This window comes from Dermacentor silvarum, chromosome 3 (assembly GCF_013339745.2).
Source record: "Dermacentor silvarum isolate Dsil-2018 chromosome 3, BIME_Dsil_1.4, whole genome shotgun sequence".
In the NCBI taxonomy this organism is placed as follows: Eukaryota; Metazoa; Arthropoda; class Arachnida; order Ixodida; family Ixodidae; genus Dermacentor; species Dermacentor silvarum.
This window is the reverse complement of record NC_051156.1, coordinates 16289812-16308584: the sequence shown is the minus strand read 5'-3', so window position 1 is coordinate 16308584 and position 18773 is coordinate 16289812. Positions and strand designations below refer to the sequence as shown.

The 18773-nt window shown below is 46.5% G+C and overlaps 1 protein-coding gene across 2 annotated transcripts in view; it reads left to right on the top strand.

Moving 5' to 3' along the window:
- LOC119445344 (focadhesin) overlaps nucleotides 1-18773 on the top strand; it is a 377760-nt gene that overhangs the window by 58737 nt on the left and 300250 nt on the right. Inside the window, exons 7-8 of one of the 2 annotated variants that reach the window (XM_037709656.2) lie at nucleotides 9150-9323; nucleotides 13940-14051. In XM_037709656.2, the coding sequence (XP_037565584.1) occupies nucleotides 9150-9323; nucleotides 13940-14051 (286 nt within the window). Of the gene's footprint in view, nucleotides 1-9149; nucleotides 9324-13936; nucleotides 14052-18773 lie in introns of both variants that reach the window. The other variant, XM_037709655.2, reaches the window with a different exon arrangement.

Sequence of the window (18773 nt, the reverse complement as noted above, 5' to 3'; positions counted from 1 at the left end):
TTGAGCTTGTACGCTACCACACGAGTGCGCTTGAAGGCACTTGTGGAGCGGTCCTTCGATCAGCACCAAGCTCGGTTTTCAACCGATATACATTTACCACGGCGCTCTCCGTAATAACTTGGAAACGTGTGACACTTACCTGAAGCAAGGTATACCCGCAGTGTGACCTGCAGCAGTGTTTCCGCCGATATAGAACGGCGCATAACGGTATCCTCCCTTCGTATGCAGGGCCCCATGTGCAACAGCAGTTGCAGAAACTAATCTCTGCTTACAGGAAGCAGCCTTCGGTATTCGTCGAGGTCAGTCTTCAGGAGCTCGTCGTAGAGCAGGCTTTGGACCCCCAATTCTTTCCTTCTCATGCAGTCTTTCCTCCAACAACTGCCGTTTTTGTGAAAACAAATCAAAGTCCTCAGTCAATCTCTGACAGAACAACAGCCATCGCCGCCAAACGTCGCTTTTTGCTGCCCTTCATTTTGTAGGAAGAAACTCTCAAACCAGTCTGCTGCTAGCCAGCGCAGAGGCTGCGGTCGAGAGTAATTCGGCTCGGTGGCGCTGTCGTCTGCTAGGGCCTCATCCGCCGTGTGGATGCGCTTGCAGCCGGACGGTCCTGTGGCATTGTCGTCCGCAGTCCGCTACAAATCCGGATTCGGTCCTTCGTGTGGATGCACCATAACGTACTGTGAAACTCGCGTAACTCCTTTGCTTGCCGTGAAGCATAAGAAATCCAGTCTGACCAACTTCTGGAAATAAAACTTCCAGTAAGCGCAAGCTTGCCAAGCTTGCCGACTTTGTCGTTAATATGCAGTGAAATTGTGATATTCAAACCGCTTCAGTGCCGCAAAATGAGTGTTTCGCGATCGGCTGGGCACGCGCGTTAAGTCGTTCGGCTGCAATGTACAGAAAATGCTGTAACAGCGCCGCGAAATGCATTCTCTCGTGAAGTTGACACTTTATCGACTGCCTTCGGTACCTCTCAACCTTTGCCCCCATGCCATCGCGAATATTTCTTGGACGATGGTTTCGGTTTCGTTCGCGGCTTTGCCGTTTGGCATACGTATATACATACCAATTTCGTGTCAATGAAGTTCTGCCACAACGAAATTTTTCGCGTGTCTCATGAATTTCGTTGTAGAGGGACTCGACTGTAATACTCTCACAGATGCTCCATAATAAAATTCACAGTCGCAAAAGAAGGCGCTACACAAGAGATCATTGTTTTTCTTTTGGACTTATTTTGCTCGCCGTGGTGACCTGGCCGCCACTGTCATACATCTCCCTCTGTGTTGGCATGCTGTTCGAAGTCACGTGACTTAAAAGGCAGTATTTATCACATTATTCCACGACAGCTGCACAAAATTTGCTCAGCAGATCGCTATCATAAATGATCCAGATAACAGGGGTCAGAACAATATGACTGCTTTCACAATGAAAAAGCAGTGTGAGAAGGTGTATGCAAGGGTTGCGAGCTTGTTTTTGCTCTACTGTCTGTGTGCTAACTATACGACTTAAGCCATCTTTTACTCTATTCCACCGCCAGCTCATTTACTTTTCTTTGACTATCTTTAAAGCTCAAGGACAGAGCAACTAAGCCCTAATAATTATTTACTTCTATATACAGTGTAGACCGCTTATAACGTAAGTCGCTGGAGTCGCAAATATCCGCACTATAAGTGGTACCGCACTATAACCAAAGCAACAATATTCAAGGCCCGCACATATGCAAAACATGTGCACCGAGCCGTCACACGTATGCGACAGTCGAGGAATGCGGCTAGAACGTTTGCATTCAATTTACAGTCGAATCTCGTTAATTCGAACCAAATCACGCGGCGGCGCCTCCGAACGGCATTGCTCCGGCACCGCGACAGAGTAAAAGCTTAGGAGAGACCCCTCAATGTCGCGTGCGAACAAAACAAAAAAAAAAAAGAAAGAAAGAAAGAAAAAAAAAACGCGGCAGAAATTTAACCCTCTCTCAAATGGCAAGATCGCCGATTATGCGTTGCGCCGGAACATGCGTGTACGTGCTGACGTCTCAGCCACGCTACTGTAGCCAGCTACCGTAGCCACGCATAGAAAATGGCAGTGAACCGTTCTTTCTCCTTTGTGCTTCCTCTACTTTCTAGTCACGTGTTGACCTTGCACGCTGGCTGCGGCTACGGCGCAAAGGGAAGCAGCGGCGCTGTCCCAGGCCGGCCAACGATACTGCCCACGCCGGCAAACGCCGCTTCCTGATACCGGCAGAAAACGTAACTTTGGAGTTGGCGCCGGGCCGGCTATAGCGGCGGCGCCGTGCAGGCGGCGGGCGCGCACGGTGACAGTCGAAAGTGGGGGAGCTACGAGGGAGGGCGAGGGGAGCCACCGAAGCGGCGGAGTTGCTGAGGCCCTCCTCCCTCACATTCCACGGTCTCCGTGTGCGCCCTTCGCCGTGCTGTGCCGACGCCGCCCGCTCCCTGAAGTTTCGTTTACTGCCGTCATCGTGAAGCGAGTGTTGGCCGGCGTCGGCAGTTTCGTGGCCCTCGCTCGCTATGCGCACCGTGATATTTCACGACTCGCACTCAAGATTCCGGTTTCAGCCTCACTGGCTGCTCGTTTGCACCACGCGCCCTTCTCCTCCACTTCGTCTCTCTTTCTTCCTCGAGCACTTCTTGGGGCGCACAGTTTGAGGGGAGCGTTCGCCGTCTCCTCTGACTTCCGTACTCCCAGGCAGCCGCACTGTAACCGGTATTTCGTTTCCCGCAACTGCACTATAAGCGATATGTGTATACATGGAGTGCTATGGGAAAATTAACGGGAGTCTGAAAAGACCGCACTATATTAGGTCCTGCACTATAAGCGGTTACGTTATAAGTGGTCTATACTGTAGATACTTTCACATTCACAGAAAATACTGTATGGTTTCTGCTCTATTTCCAGGTGCTACAGATAATAGTCGTCGTCAGTGTGTTTTCTCTTATAACTGCATGTTCAAAGAATCGTATGCCCTAATATGGGTTCGAACGGTTATTGCTCAGTGCTCTGAATTATGATAAAGCTTTTATCTTTTGATTTCATTCCTTGGTGTTCGATATATAGTTCCATAGGGTGCTTGCTCTGTCGCCACTATCCATTATGCTGTTGCTCCATCTCGGATTCTAGGTTTAACACCCTTTCCTCTGCTACTGTTCACGAGTCCATTACCGTAATATTTACTTATTAGTTTCATGGCACGTTCGCTCATTTTATCCGCTGTGAGTCAACGTTTTTTGAAAGTTGTTTATTATTTATTTATTACAAAAACCCGCATTCGCTCCAAGAGCATTACAGCGGGGGGGTGGGATATAGACATATTTATACATTTGTGGATGCAAACATTAAACACAGTGTCACACAAGCGAAACAAGGCTTTACAAGCAGTTAAACAAAGGCAATAGATCGCTAGTATCTAGGTATGATACCCGTATAAAACAAAACAAGTACAGAAGTACAGTACAGAAAACAAAACAAGTACAAGATCAGGTAACAGCAGTGCTATAGAGCTTGAACACACTTATAAAACTGAGAATTAGATGCGATGCTTACAACGTTTTTAGGAAGCCTGTTCCACTCCGATGCCGTTCGTCGAAAAAATGAATACATCAGCAAATTGCCTCTGGAAGTTGTCTCCCGAACTTTAAAAGCATGGTCGCGGCGATTCGAAATGTAATGTGGTGCGAGCATGTAGTTAGTTTTGTCTATGCCAGAGCGCCCATGGAAAATATTATGAAAGAACTTCAGCCTAAGATACCGTCTACGATCACTCAAAGTCTGCAGTTGCAATGTGGTCTTCATAGCGGTGACGCTACTTGTGCGGCGATAGTCACCGACTATGTACCTGGCTGCTCGATTTGTACGCGCTCCAGCAAATATATCATGTTCTGTTGATAAGGATCCCAGAGTACACTCGCGTAGTCGAGAATAGGACGAACGTATGATGTGTACAGGACCTTTTTCACGCCTTCAGGGCACGCATGGAAAGCGCGAGCCAAAAATGCAAGGGTTCTGTTGGCTTTATTTGCGGTTTTTATTATGTGTTCATTCTATGACAGGGTATCCGTAATGTATACACCAAGGTACTTGGCCTCCTTTACATGCGGTAAACTGACATTGTTGATAACATAGGAGCTTGGCGAGTCTAGCTTTTTTCTCGAGAAACGAATGTAATTGCATTTCGTTGTGTTTAGAGCCATGCGCCAGGTACTACACCATTCAGAAATTTTATTCAGATCAGATTGAAGAATTTCGATATCAGCTGGAGTGTCAATTGAGCAATAAACAACGCAGTCATCTGCATACAACCGTATTTTCGAAGTGATTCCTTCTGATATGTCATTGATGAAGATTAAGAACATCAAGGGGCCTAACACTGATCCTTGCGGTACGCCAGATGTGACAGGAACTGATGATGATTTCGAACCGTTGACAATGGTAAGCTGACTACGAGAAGAAAGGTAGCTTTCCAGCCATTTAAGCACATTTTCAGGAAGACCAAAGTGGGCTGGGCTTGTAGGATAAGCAACGATGACTGACTTGGTCGAACGCTTTTCTGAAGTCTAAGAACATGCAATCCACCACGGATCCTTTATCAATCGCGGACACAAGGTCGAAATGGAATTCGACCAGTTGTGTCTCACAGGAGAAGCCCTGGTGAAATCCATGCTGGTTCTGGAAAAAATAGCTGTGCTCACTGAGATGTTTAGCTATGTTGCTATACAAAATATGCTCCAATATTTTTGATGCTTCGCATAACAGAGAAATTGGGCGGTAATGTTCAACACTATTTTTAGATCCTTCTTTATGAACCGGTACAACGTTTGCAACTTTCTATTCGTCTGGAACTGTTCCCATGTTCAGTGAAAGTGTGAACAGACGGTGGAGAAGGCGACTCATGGGGCGTGCACATTCCTTCAAAACGCGGTTAGGTATCATGTCTGGCCCGTTTGCTTTGCTGGGCTTTATGGCGCTCAGGAGGTGGAAGATTCCTTCTTCAGAGAGCGAAATTGCGTCCATCGGTTGCATTACTTGGTGAACATCTGGCAAAACGGCACTATCTCCGGGCAAGTCTGCCCGAAACACTGATTTGAAGTAATTATTTAGGACGACAGCTTTGTGTTCATTGTCCGTAATAGTTCCGTCCACCGTAAGAAGATGCGGTATACCTATATCTTGTTTACGATTACTCTGAATAAATTTCCAAATTGATTTGCTGTTATTTTTTATGGACTCTTCCATACCCTCAAAAAAAGTTTTTTTGGCTTGACGAATTTTGCTCTTGAAAGAATACTGAAGTCCGGAAATTTTATTAAGGATGGCAACTGATTTGACCTTGCGAAAACGAACGAATAAGCGGCGCGTTTTATTAATAATGCTGCGAATTTCACGCGTCATCCATGGTTCGTCCCTTAGTCTCTTAGAGCTAAGTATTTTCGATGGAACGTGTTGCTCAATCAAAGTTAAAACTTTCGATCTCAGGAGCAACCATGCATCACTGACGTCATGACGACTGCATTTTACGTCAAACGTGGGTTAAAAAAGGTCTAGCTCATCTCGGATTGCGCCTGTAATTGCCTTGATTGTAGAAATACACTTTTCTTTGAGACTGCTTACTTTTATGCTGATGTGGATACTTGAGAGAAGATATAACTATTTTGTGGTAGCTTATGCCAGGCACACATGTAGTATCCTTTACAATGGTGGATTCATTTGTGAATAAAGATCCAGAACGCTGGATGAGCCTGAGCACACCCTTGTCGGCTCTAACACATGCTGAGATAGGTTTAAGCCTTTTACGAAGCTTCCCAGGGCGTCGTGCAATGCTGAGTGCGTGAAAAATGTGGGTTCTTCACGATTCCAGAGTACATCCGCAACATTAAAGTCACCTCCTAGCAGTATAATAGCATTTTGTGTCGTCATAAGTTCTTCATACAGGTTTACTATGGGCTCAGCGTTCAGACCAGGTGTGGTCTGTAAAATGACCCTATTGTAAGCGTTCTTCCGGTTGACAGCGAAATCTTGCACAGTGCGACTTCACATGTTCGACATGAATTTTGTATTGGCCAACTTGGCAAGTCATTTCCAACTAGCACGAAAACACCCCCACCATGCGTGTTTCTGTCAGTTCGGTACACAGTGTATCCCAAAGGAAAGACGTAGGCATCTGGCACAGAATCATCGAGCCAAGACTCGGTACCATTGATGATGTTAGGGCGATACAATGATGTAACAAAAGCGAAATCATCAACTTTTTTGACACTGCGGCAATTTATCACCATCACTGTTAGGTCAGCATCAGTGCAATTTCGGAGCTTCTTGGGCCCTTCTAGCTACGAGTTGCAGTGTACGACTTCTTTGCTATCTGTATCATATCTGTACGTCTTATTGTCAATGGAAAGATGGTTGAAACGAAGCTTAAAAGGGCGCTTTTGTTGTTTGGCGTATGCAATAAGTTGTTTTCTTTCCGCACGCACACGTGGCGAGAAATCTTCACTGATAGCATAACCAGTATCTTTCAGCTTGCGACCCTGCGACAAGATATTTTGCTTGGTTTTGTAGGAAACCAAGCAAAATATCTTGCTTGGAAACGAACTTCAAAAGTGCGTCGGCACCGAGTCCCACTGGAGAAAGGCGGCTCAGCTGCTTTTGTAGTTGAAGGTCAGCCGGTGCTGCCCTCTGACCGTCGAGACTGTTCCGCACTGTCAGGCACGGCGTGGCAGATAAGTCCAAAACTTGATGGGCTCTTTCCATTCGTGGCCCTTGCTCAGCAGACGGGGCTGCAGCAAGGCACCAGTGGTCATCTTGGGCGGGTAGCGGTGATCCAAGAGCGATCGTTACTGCGATCTGAAGAAGAACGAAGCGTAAGCGCATGCTGCTCGCGTCGGCACCGAGTCAGTGGTTTGGCACATTTTTTTTCAATGTCCACTCATGAGAATGCTAAAGACAAATCTGTTGCCAAATGCGAGCGATTGCCAACATTTTCCGCGCATGTTTGCGAGAGAGAGAGAGAAAGCACTTTATTTGCACCCGTCAGAGAGTATGGGTGATCGGGGTGAGACGCAGCTCCCCCTTTCACCGCCTACCTCCCCCCTAGACGTCGGCCGGAATCAGTTGGCTTCCGGCGGCGGCCTGGGCTTGACAGATGGCTTGTTTTTGGGCATGTTCTTCCTGGCTATGAAGGGAGGATTCCCATGACTCTTGGTTCCCATGTAGACCGTTTAGCGCTGGGAAAGCCCAGAGCATGTGATTTAGGGTCGCTATGCCTTCACAGTTTTTGCATTTCGAAGAGTGCACCTCAGGATGCCATTTGTGTAGGATATACGGGTTTGGGAAGGTACCCGTCTGCAGTTTTCACCAGATTACTTCTTCCTTCTTTGTGAGATATCTATGGGGGGGAGGAAAAGTTCTCCTGCCCATTCTATAGTGTTGTAGAATTTCTCTGTATGTGGTTGTCTCGCTTTTTGGACAGGGAGTAGTATGCCTGCGCTGGGGCCCGGTGTGTAAGTCCTCGGGCGACCTCGTTGGCGATCTCGTTCCCTGTGAGTCCACTATGAGCGGGCGCCCATATTATTCTAATTAGGTCATTGGGTACGTTCTCCTTGCCTGCTTGCAGAATTTTGGCGGCCTCTTTGGACACCTTACCAGTGTCATAGGCTTTGATTGCAGTTTTAGAATCGGTGACGATTATTCTGGTTGATGGGTTTGTGATTGCCAGGGCAATCGCCGCCATCTCTGCCTCCTCTGGTGAAGAGTGTCTCACGCTACAGCTCGAGATTAGCTCGCCTTTGTCGCTCACTACTACTGCAGCGTAGTGCCCTTCTATGTTTGCGAGCATATTTTCTGGAAGCTTCGACTGAAGAGCTGAGTGCTGGTAATGAGAGTCGGCATGCAGCTTATATGGAACATGATCCTTGTTTCTTCATCTGACGGACATGATGTTAAATCAAGATGCGCTTTTGTAAGTCCATTATCAGTAGCATGTACTGTTCCACCTTGAATTTCCACCTTCACACTTGAAGTGAAAGTTGAAATTCAAGCTGGAGCAGTGCAACCCACCATGTCGTTATCATAATGATGATTATGTAGACAACCCTCTAGAAACTGGCTGGTGGTGTATGTAACGAAGCTGGTTCTTTTAACTTTCTAATGCGTTTAACCCCCATATTCAGAAATGGGCCTTAAGGGGGCCCTGAACCCCCCTTCGGGTTTGGTGAAATAACATAGTTCGTGGGTAGGATATGCTGTTGTGAACATCTCAGCCAAGTTCTGCTGTCGTACACGGTTCGTGGAGCTCGCAAGCGGAGCGTGAAGTCACCTTTTTCTCGAACACTTGTTTCAAAAACCCTATGATCCTCGCTCTTTTCTGTGTGCTTTATTCGTCATAATGCGCACTTCAATACGCGGCTGCTATTGGTTGCTGTAGTCGGGCTACACCACGGCTGCTGTGAGATGCCGCCACGAGTCCAGTGTCTAAGCGCACTGTGGCTCTCTGAGGACAGCCGTGTTTGGCTTACGTTTAGCGCGGTGTAGGCACCAAATCAGAAATTTGAACTGCGCACCACGGTGACGTCTCCGTCGTAGCCTTCGCAGTGCAAGGCTTTGGAGGAGGAAGGGGAGCACAATGGAGACGGTGTTTAATTGCCGATAACTCCGCTTCTGCTGAACGCATTGAAGTGCTTTTTGCGGCAAAGTGATTCTGAAATAGTCTATTTCACTTCAGATGTCTTTCTCCACTTCGATAAAAAGTGGTTCAGGGCCCCTTTAACTTGAAGCCCGTGCTTGACTTGGTCAAGATAACGACTGATGTGAACGTGATCAAGGAAAGACATTGAGCATTTTGGGTGCGTTCATGCGCAGGTTCAACTTCAGCAATACTTCTTTGTGTCTATTTGGAAGCAAGATGTGTTTTGTTATTTCTTTTGTTTGCCGTGATGAAGCTGTGCCGATGTGCATTTTATTGTGTGTTTTCTTCTGTTCTTCCAAGAGACTAATAATTCAATTTTTAGTGTAGCACCTGTGATGTCCCGTCTTCTGTTCTTTGTGTCCCGTCTTATCTGCCCCGCAATGTCATCGTCAAGTATTAGCCAACTAGTCCAAGAACAAATTATTATGATAACGAGGGATCTGACTCTGTGTTGCAGCTCGGCACTGAGGATGTGCGGTGGCAGCTGCAAGTGCTAGAGCAGCTCCTGGTGCGGGTGGAGCCACCTGTGGACGGCTACTGCGCCCTGCAATCGCTGGCTGCCTGCCTGCTTGCCCTGGATGCTGGCCTCAACTGCCGGGGAGTGCTTCACGCTCTGCTCAAATGCCTGCAGGTAGAATGGGACGGCAAGCACTAAAGCTTAGACAACAGAGTTGCAGCGTTTAAATTGCTATGGCAAAAAAGGCACAGCAGGGAGTGCACCCCCTTGCGGGGCAAAGTGGTAACGAGGCAGAAACTCTGGCGTAGCCGTGTGGCAGTGGTGGCAAACTACTTTGTTTCAGAGGTGGCATCCAAAAACGTAACCACTTATAGTGCAGGACTGGATATGATGCAGTCTTTTTTGACTCCCTTTATCTTCACATGGAACTCCATGCGCGAGATGAAATACTGGTTATTATGGGTGTGCAACTGCCGAATAGTAGATTTCGAGTTGAATATTGAATTGAATCAAGAAAAAAAAAGACGAATATCGAATCGGGGAATATCAAATATAAAAAAGTTTAACACAAACCTTTATTCTTCCAAATTTTGTGCAAGAAACACAGTGCTGCACATGCTCAGGAGGGTAATTACATTATTTAACAATAATCTTGCTAGCTATCAGTAACTTGGATACTTATGAATCGAGATGCATAGTATGCTCTACTGTTATAAAGGGAACACCAAATTAGTATGCCAGGATTAAGAACAACTCAGTTTGTATACGAAGGTCTAGAAAATATTGTTTTTTGTAGATAGAATGCCTGCCAAATAAAATTAAGTGCTTTTGTCCCTCTGAAGCTGAAGAATAGCGAAGTTGTTCTAGATACCAATGGGGTTTTCAGTTTAATAGTGGGCCATACTGTGCTTCAAGGCAATTTTCAATTCCTTAGAAAATATTTCTTTCCAGTTTTCTTCCAGAAAACAGGAGGGAGGGTTTTTCTATATGTCAGGTGGTTTCTGTGGGTTATCATCAGCTTGTTAAGGGCAATCTCACATCACAGCACTCGGCACCGCTCCGCACGGTCATCGGCGCCGACGGTAAAGAGTTCTCCAGTCGAGAGGCCCATGGCAAGTTCTCGCGATGTCCCCTGCCCCCCCCTCTTTTTATTTCTGACTACGTCCATCTGCCGTCTGTGTAAATGCATCTGCAGCTGGGGGTCAGCGTGCAGTCACGTGATATTTTTGAGCTCGCCACGTAAATTCAGAGATAGTGTCGTGACGGGTCGCTTAAAGCTATGAAAAGGACCGTTGTGCACCTACGAACGCGGAGTTCAGAATGAGGGGCCACCGTACGGCATTTTGCAACGATGGCGGTCGTGAATATCCAACGGTTACCTCATGCACCAACTTTTGTTGGCAAGGCGGTTTGTCGGCTTACTGAGGGTCGTGCGACTACTGTGAATAGTTCTGCATTGATTCGGTAACCGTAACTTTAGTCCTCGACACCTGACCAGACAACTCCAATTAGGCCTAACTAGCTGGCTAGACAGTTGGCGGTGATGTGGCCGTGATGAAAATTTGCCCCCGGCCAATGTGATAACGGGACGCAATCCATCACGGAAAGCTTGTCACTAATATGTTCCAGCGGGTGGCTCATCAGTGGTCGGTCGCAAGATCACTTGTACGGGTTAGATTGACAGCCATTGAAGCGGCATTTGGGTCAGCAGTCGACTAGCTGGGAACTACCGTGAGCATGTGTGCCAAGTTCGTTTTTGTGTTGCATGTGGACTGGAAAACTCTGAACTGTGCAAATATGCATGCGTGAACTCTGAACTCGCGTTTTCGATGTGATCAGCATGCCTTCCTGTGGCTAATTGGCCCGATCTTCACACGTTTCCGTGCTTTCCACATGTGCTGCTTTTGTTGTTCCCTCTGTTCGTATGGCGTAAAGTGTTTCGTTTGATGGTTGGGTCAACCTGGTCAAAACTTGTACTGATAAAGATTGCGCGCCGTGGGAACGTTGCATGCGCCAAGCCACTGACCACGGCCAAGTGATTCACCGAAGGTGCCGATATTCGAAAAATAGAATGTTTGAGAAATTGAATACTAGACATTCGATTCACCAATTGAATTATTCGAACGTTCACCATTCAATTTGAAATCGAATATTCAAGTATTCACACATCCCTACTGATTATAATGCGGCTGCCGAAAAATCCCATAGACAAGTGAGGTAACGAGCATGCTTCTCATTGAGGTGTGCTTGCAGAGGATGAAGAGGAGGAGACACAGAATGAACAAACAAGAAACGGTGGAGAAAAGAAACAGTGTGGTGGCGGTGTGTTGTGGGCATGCAGGGGTTGCTTAGGTGACTGAAAAGCCTTTGCACTGAATGGGTGCGCTTTGGCGCTCTTTGGCTGTTAAGTTTGTGTGCTAAAAGTAAATATTTCTCCAACACTGCAGAAAGATTGTTCCCAGAATTTTACTGTATGTAGTGCTTTATTGAAATTATATCTATGCGAAATTTCGCGATGATCGAGGCCATGACTGTGTTTCGCATTCGCTCGTTGTGATGCACGCCGTCATGAAGTGGAGGTAAAGTGCATACGAAGGGAAGATTAAGCGCATGCGACTTTGACTTCAGTGTTAGTTTAAGCTTACGCCATTCCTCAATTTCGCCTGCAAACCCGAACTTCCTTGCACGCAAACCCGAACTCGGCTTCAACCGCGGTGCCCTCCCGTAAGCGTGATCTTATAACAAATTAATTTTCAAGTAGAAAGTGATTCGATCTTCCCAGCTTTCTTGCATCCTGGATTTCAGCATATTTGACAAGTCGCAATAAACACATGGTGACTGATGGGCAGCAGCATCATTATTTTCCGGTCATCTCTAGCGTTCCTCAAGGCAGCGTATGCGTGGCCCATTGCTTTTTTTTCCTATTTTCTGTAAAATTTGCTCGTTTGCCAACAATTGCATTACATTTAATGAAATTAACTCGAGTGATGATCAGCTATCACTTAAGCTCTTAAAAATATTCATGAGTGGAGTAACAAATGGGGGGATGAAGCTAAATTTTAATAGATCACTTCTCTTATGTATTACTAAGAAAAGGGCTATTTCACTGGGCTATTTCACTAAGAAAAGAGCTATTTTCACTGGTGCACTTCTGCCATGCATTTATGTTGTCTGACATGCATAGGTAAAGATGGGTTTGTTGTGAAATGCATCCTGAAATACCGTATTTATTTGATTATAAGGTGAGGGTGCAGCCGGGAGGCTCTAGAAAGGGAAAATGAGTAGGCACAATAATATAAGGCGATATGTACTGTGGCTGACAGATTATTACGACTCGGTGGATATTGCATAAAAGACTAAATAATTCGAAGTCTGAAAAAATTGATTCGCCAGGGAAAAAAAAAAACTGTTTTGTTTCACAAATGGCCAGAAATGCATGTGAATGCAGTGTTGTTTGTATGCACGTCTGCATGCAACCACGCTAGACTCTGTTTTGGCCATTGTCACACTGTCACTATTGGCAGCGTTAAGTACGGTCAGCGCTTCCAGCAAATCTGCACCGCCTGGCAACTTGGACAGAAGTCAATTGCTTTCTGCTAGCAGTATGATTGTGTTTGCAGCTTTCATTCTACGGCAGTTCTGTCACTTTTCTATTCTTCTTTGGACATGCATGCCCAGGCAGCATTTGCAATCATATCAATGTCTGCCATGCTGGATTACAGCCATGCCACCTATAGACCATGAAATTTGCAGATAAAAAATGTGCAAGATTGTTATCACAGCTTGATTGCTTGGCTTGTCCAGTTGGCTGGTAGCAAGTGGATTGACTAGGCTATGAGCTAGGCCAGAAGAGCAGCATCCTTTCGCTAATTCCAGTTTTAAGGACGCGCTAGAAACTTGGCCAAGCAGCAACCTCACTCTTTCTGATTGTAAGAGTGCCGTAGTTTTCACACTGTCACACAGGTGCAGTTCAAAACATGAAATGACGCACAGGGTCTGAAATTTTGGTCATCGTTATACGTACATGGGGGCTAGTGGCGGCACTGCAACAATGTCCAAATAATCGAGCGTATCTGAACTTTTAATGTCTCTAAAAGTCAGTCTGTGTCTACACCTGACTCAGAAAATTCAGTTCATTCTTCATCTAACCTAGGAAGAAAAAAAAAAAAAGCCTTATCAAATAAGCGCTTCCTGGTAAACATTACTTTCTAGCGTGTTCTAAAACTGTTGTCCACCAGTGGTCGAGGCAGTCTATTGTTTTCGCGATGTCTTGTTGATGATGATATTACTGCCTTGCCTGCCAAAGTTTATTAGTTGAGTTGCTACATGCAGTTGGCAAAGACATCTAAAAAAATAGATAACCGAAAATATAGCACTGCTGCTGCCATATTGGAAACAGAAACTGAACCCTTAAACTTGCATACAAGGAAGTGGGTCACTTAGAGGATAAAGATCTTGGGAAAGAACCCCGCCATGTATTGAAGAAATACAGTATTTGCTCCTGGCAATTCTAGGATAGACTACTTTATCTGAAATATAAACTTTCAGTGCTGTGGTACCTTTGTGTGTAAAGGAACCACATACACCACAGCATGTCTGTTAGTAGCCCCTGTAATATGAAGAATGCACAGTGCACATTTATTATGGTCAGTGCATGCAACCCCCTCTGAGAAGGCCCTTCCACAGTGATGTGGTATCTCACTGAAAATGTGAGGACACTGTGAGAGTGTCATTGAAAGTTGAAAACTCTTGCGCTAGTAGAGGACATCTGTCTCACCTCTGTTCAGCAGCAGCACCAGCGAGTCATGGGTGCAGAGCTGGTGTGGGATGCCTGCCTGGTGCTGGTGGCTGCGCTCCTGGCTCGGGCTCCAACTTCCTGCCTGGCTGATGTTTTGGATGTCTGTAAGTTGCACTTTTGGTATGTCTCTGCGAAATGTGGGGCGCTGGAGACAGACTTTTTTGGAATAAATGCATTAATTGATCAGGTGCAGTAAACTCTCGTTATGAGTGAAACCAATAAAGTGAACGTGGTGGCTAGTTGTTTGAACGTCTTTAACTAGGGAACAGCGTGAAAGATGAGGACGCAGAAGAATGACATGTAGTGCTGACTAACAGCTGTTATTAGTCAACTGTTGTTAGTAAGCGCTATATGTGATTGTTGTGAGCCTCTTCTGCGTCGTCTTTCACACTGTTCCCTCGTTCGAATGAAACCAGTTTATTGAAATCACAGTAAAACCTTGTTATGACGAAGCTACATTACTTGAATTGCCGGTCGAAATTTCTCCCAGTCCCTACCCAAACACATGCATTTTAAACCGGATTACTCAAAGCATACCGGTAATCTGCTTCGCTTAGAGCAAACTGTCCAGAGGCATGTGCGCATTCAGCACGTTTTGTGCCTAGCAAAGCTTTCCACACCGGGCGAGCAAGCAACCCTCTCCATCACCAGCTGCACCATCGCACTGCCTGTGCACCCTTTTTCTTATAGGGGTATCACTCAGATTCGTGTGTGTGGTCTTGACTCTTCTCTGGATTACCGCCAAGGTGGCCGGCACCGCTGCTGCCGTGGATGCTGTGGCACCACGATATGATTGGCAGAAAGCATGGGGTGCGCGACGCTCTGGGATTGGTGGAAGTGCGGCATGCGTCACGCTGGGATTGCTAGCGAGTTTTCGCTCACGCTCAACGCCGTTGGTGCCATGCTCACTGCATAACAGCCCCCTGGGGCTGTTATGGGAGAAACACACAAGAGGCTGATAATAGTTCACGCTCACATAGTGTGACTCCGCGACTGAGTTGAGTTGCGGCCAGTCGCAAGCTCGTCAGCCGAAAGAAAAAAAAAATGCATTGGGGGAACAGTGCTCCTCCTGTGCGATGGGGAGAGAGTCTCTCCGGTTCAAAGAGGAACGAGGGGTGGCTTGGCTGTGGCGTCGTGGCCAAGCGTGAAAGGCAGTGGGAGCAGCAAAAGGTGCCCTCCCCACACTACCCTCCCTGAGCGAGCACATGATCATTGTGTGATAAGCGCACGGCCACTCCGAAGATATCGGAATGCATGTGCATTCCCACATCTCTCCCCTCCTTAAAATCACTATTTAGCTGCGAAGAGGCTGCTGTCACCTGGCTTTTCCGGGAGGGACATGCTACTCTACCATCAACACGGTTGAGTCCATGTTGGTGAGGGAGCAGCTAGAGACGTTTGGTGAGGGAGCTGCTCGAGACGCAGACTGCTGTTGTCGCCGGGAAGGTAGTTGCGAGCCAGGCCGGAACAGTGAATGATCGTGCAGAGCAGCTTGTCAGTTGATAATGGGGTGTCTGAGGCAAGAAGGCAGCTGGGTCCGGGTCACCTTGCTTCTCCGTGGCATCGTCTGCTTGGTCAGACGTGCTGGACCCGTGGTGGTGAAAGGGCCACTGGATTTCTCTTGGCTACAACATCGACCTGCTTGTTGCAGTGATGGAAGTGCTACTCCAATTGCTTCAAACTGCTCCAAAAGAGAAATGCTGCTACATGCTGCACCAAACTGTCATTTTTGTTAGTAACTGCTGCAAACCTGCTCTGAATTGACGCTGGGAAATTCAATCTTATACTGATTACCAACTACTGCTGGGGAAACTGTGATATGTGACTGATCGCTTTTACATTGTGATGCACAGCTTTATCAGCTTTGATCTCATTTCTGCCACAAGAACTGGCATCTGAATATATAGCTCATTTTAGCTGTATTTTTGAACTTTACATGCAGTCTGTTTTGGTGAAATGTGAAAGTGACTGAGATTACTCCGATCTCATACCAATTATCACCTGCTGCTTTGGCAGCGGTTATATGTGATTGTGGTTACATTTGTAATGTGGTGCTCATCTTTACCGGTTTGATCTCATTTCTGCCACAAGTACTGGTATTTTAAATATATAGCTCATTTTACTGCGCATTTGATAACCATCCATCTACTTAATTGTTTGTTTCTTGCAATTTATATTGGTTATTGTATGTGCAATATGTTTCATAATGAATGTCAATATTTATGAGGCGCTTCGGTGATGCTTTTAACTCCAAGAGTCGTGTGGCATATTTTTCCATCTGCTCCCAAAAACACCAATAGCTGCTCCAAACTATCATTTTTTCTGCTCCAAAAACACTTATGGCTGCTGCAAAGTGGCTTTGTTTCTGCTCCAAAATCTGCTCCAGAAAGTAAAATGTCGCTTCCATCACTGTTGGTGCCATACATTTGTTAAACCATTCATTGAAAGAGCTGGCACCTGCCAAGATCGCAAACGATTTTGCTCAAGCCAGCTTTACCTGGCCACACTTAGGTGATCCTCATGATCACCACGTTTGCAGCGATCTCTATGATGCTGTGCACATAATTGTTGGTGAAGACGTGGAAGGCTACTTCGACTAATTCGCGTTGGCTGATGCTTATGTTTCCGTTGTCACCCCTGCTACGGATGCTGAAATTATAGACTTGGTTTTTGGTGGCCCGATGAGAGCGAAGAGCCGATGGACGAACAGCCTCGTGATATACCAACAGTGGTGCAGATGCAGCAGAGCTTCCATTTGCTGCAAAACAAAGCTGAATGCATGGGTGGTGACCACGACCTCATGCAGTACCTGAACAAACTGGAGCAGGCATTACTCGTGCCTGGCAGAAACATTGCAGCTTACCGCCTTTTTTGCACCTCAGTAAAGGTTTGCTTCATTGAATACTTCGTACTTATACCAGTGTCATACGGCTACTTTCGATTGTGATCGAGCCCAATCTGGATCGAATTTTAAACCGTGATTGGCTCCCTACTGCAGCTTGTGCAAAGGAGCCGATCATGATCGACCGAGAAGCTCAATCCTGATCTGGCTCGATTATTATCGCAAATACATTGCGTGACTTCCGTGGAGTTGTGGTATTTCAGATCTACTGTCTTAGCTTTTAAGGCATAGTTGCTTTTATCAAATAACCACTTATATCACATTTTTTCGTTGTCTCGTTTACTTCCTTATAATGAAGGTTTACTGTACTTTAGTCAAGGTGTCGCCCAGTCTGGACCTAGAGGCATGCATTTTATGTAATTTTGGCACACCCTCCAGCTTCGTTGTAATGAGGTTTGAGTGTATTTCGTTTGTCTGGTGCACAGTCTGATATGCGCTGTACTTTATGCGCTTCACACAAAACACACTATGTCACATGCACCTGTCACCGACAGTGTGACACCAGCACTTAAGGTCAGGCTGCGTGAATTCACTATGGCAATTTCTGTTATGCTCTTTATGCAATTTTTTGTGTTTCTTTATTCACCCAGAAGTGAGTAATAAGTGGGCGCATGGGTGATTGGTGTGTGCGCGCCATCTCTCACTGATGCAGCACCAGAGGTGTGGCACCGTGAGTCTCTGACAAGATCACCCTGCATGGAAACTTCAACTAGCTTGAATGTCCAAAATTTTATGGCATGACATTCCACCTATACTATCAGTAAAGCTCGAATTTTTCCATACCTTCATATTGTGGTAGTCTATTTTCGGCTTCACGTCTTGTGGGGATTGAGGTGCCTTCCCGCACGTCATCCCCCAGCTTGCGTATGGTGAAGGGCATTTTCCAGCTCGTTCTTTGGGAGCCACCGCCCCAGCAGTAACGTGGTGGACATGGCTAGCACGTTGGACATGCCCTGATTGGCCTCCCTGTGACCTCCCCTGGGCACCTTGTCTCCCGAGCTCTGTTCCGATGAGTGATTCCTCACAGTGACAGATGCTCAGAGGCCCACAACGAGTTGGTTACGTGGGACCTCTGCTCCCCCAACTTGTCCTGCTCGTGCTTGGAGGACCACTACCCGGTGGTTAGCCTAGAGCAGCAAGCGTGCATGCTCGATAGGTCTCGTGGTGAGGCTTTGCCCACAAGCCATATTTGTTGGCGATCTGACTCCGGAGTCTTCTCTGTGCCATGCCGGAGTTCATGAACCCTGCCGTAGTGCCTTTTGTGCACTGCGGAGTGGAGTAACGTCGTGCCCTTTGCTAACTGTCATTCGTAGGGTAACCCTTGTGCAAACCTTATCTCCACAGACTGCACCACTCAACCATGCTGTTATGTCATGAGCTTTACTGGCCTACTCAGGAAATGAAAGTCGTAGTATTCAACCAAGCTGACCAACATCTATTTTCTGTTAACAACCTAAAGGCACTGAAAAAGCCACTCACGAGTGAAATGGAGAATGTGGGCAATAAAGCAGTGGCAGAAATTTCAATTATAGCAGTAACATTTGTGACGTTACGTACTTCAGGCATGTTAAACCAGATAAAATTTCTATGTGTCAGTGCCTAATACAGTATAGACCACTTATAACGTAACCGCTTATAGTGCAGGACCGGATATAGTGCGGTCTTTTCAGACTCCCGTTAATTTTACCATAGCACTCCATGTATACACATATCGCTTATAGTGCAGTTGCGGGAAACGAAATGCCGGTTACAGTGCGGCTGCCTGGGAGTACGGAAGTCAGCGGAGACGGCGAACGCTCCCCTCAAACGGGCGCCCCATGGAGTACTCGAGGAAGAAAGACAGACGAAGTGGAGGAGAAGGGCACGTGGTGCGAGCGAACAGCCAGTAAGGCTGAAACCAGAATCTTGAGTGCGAGTCGTGAAA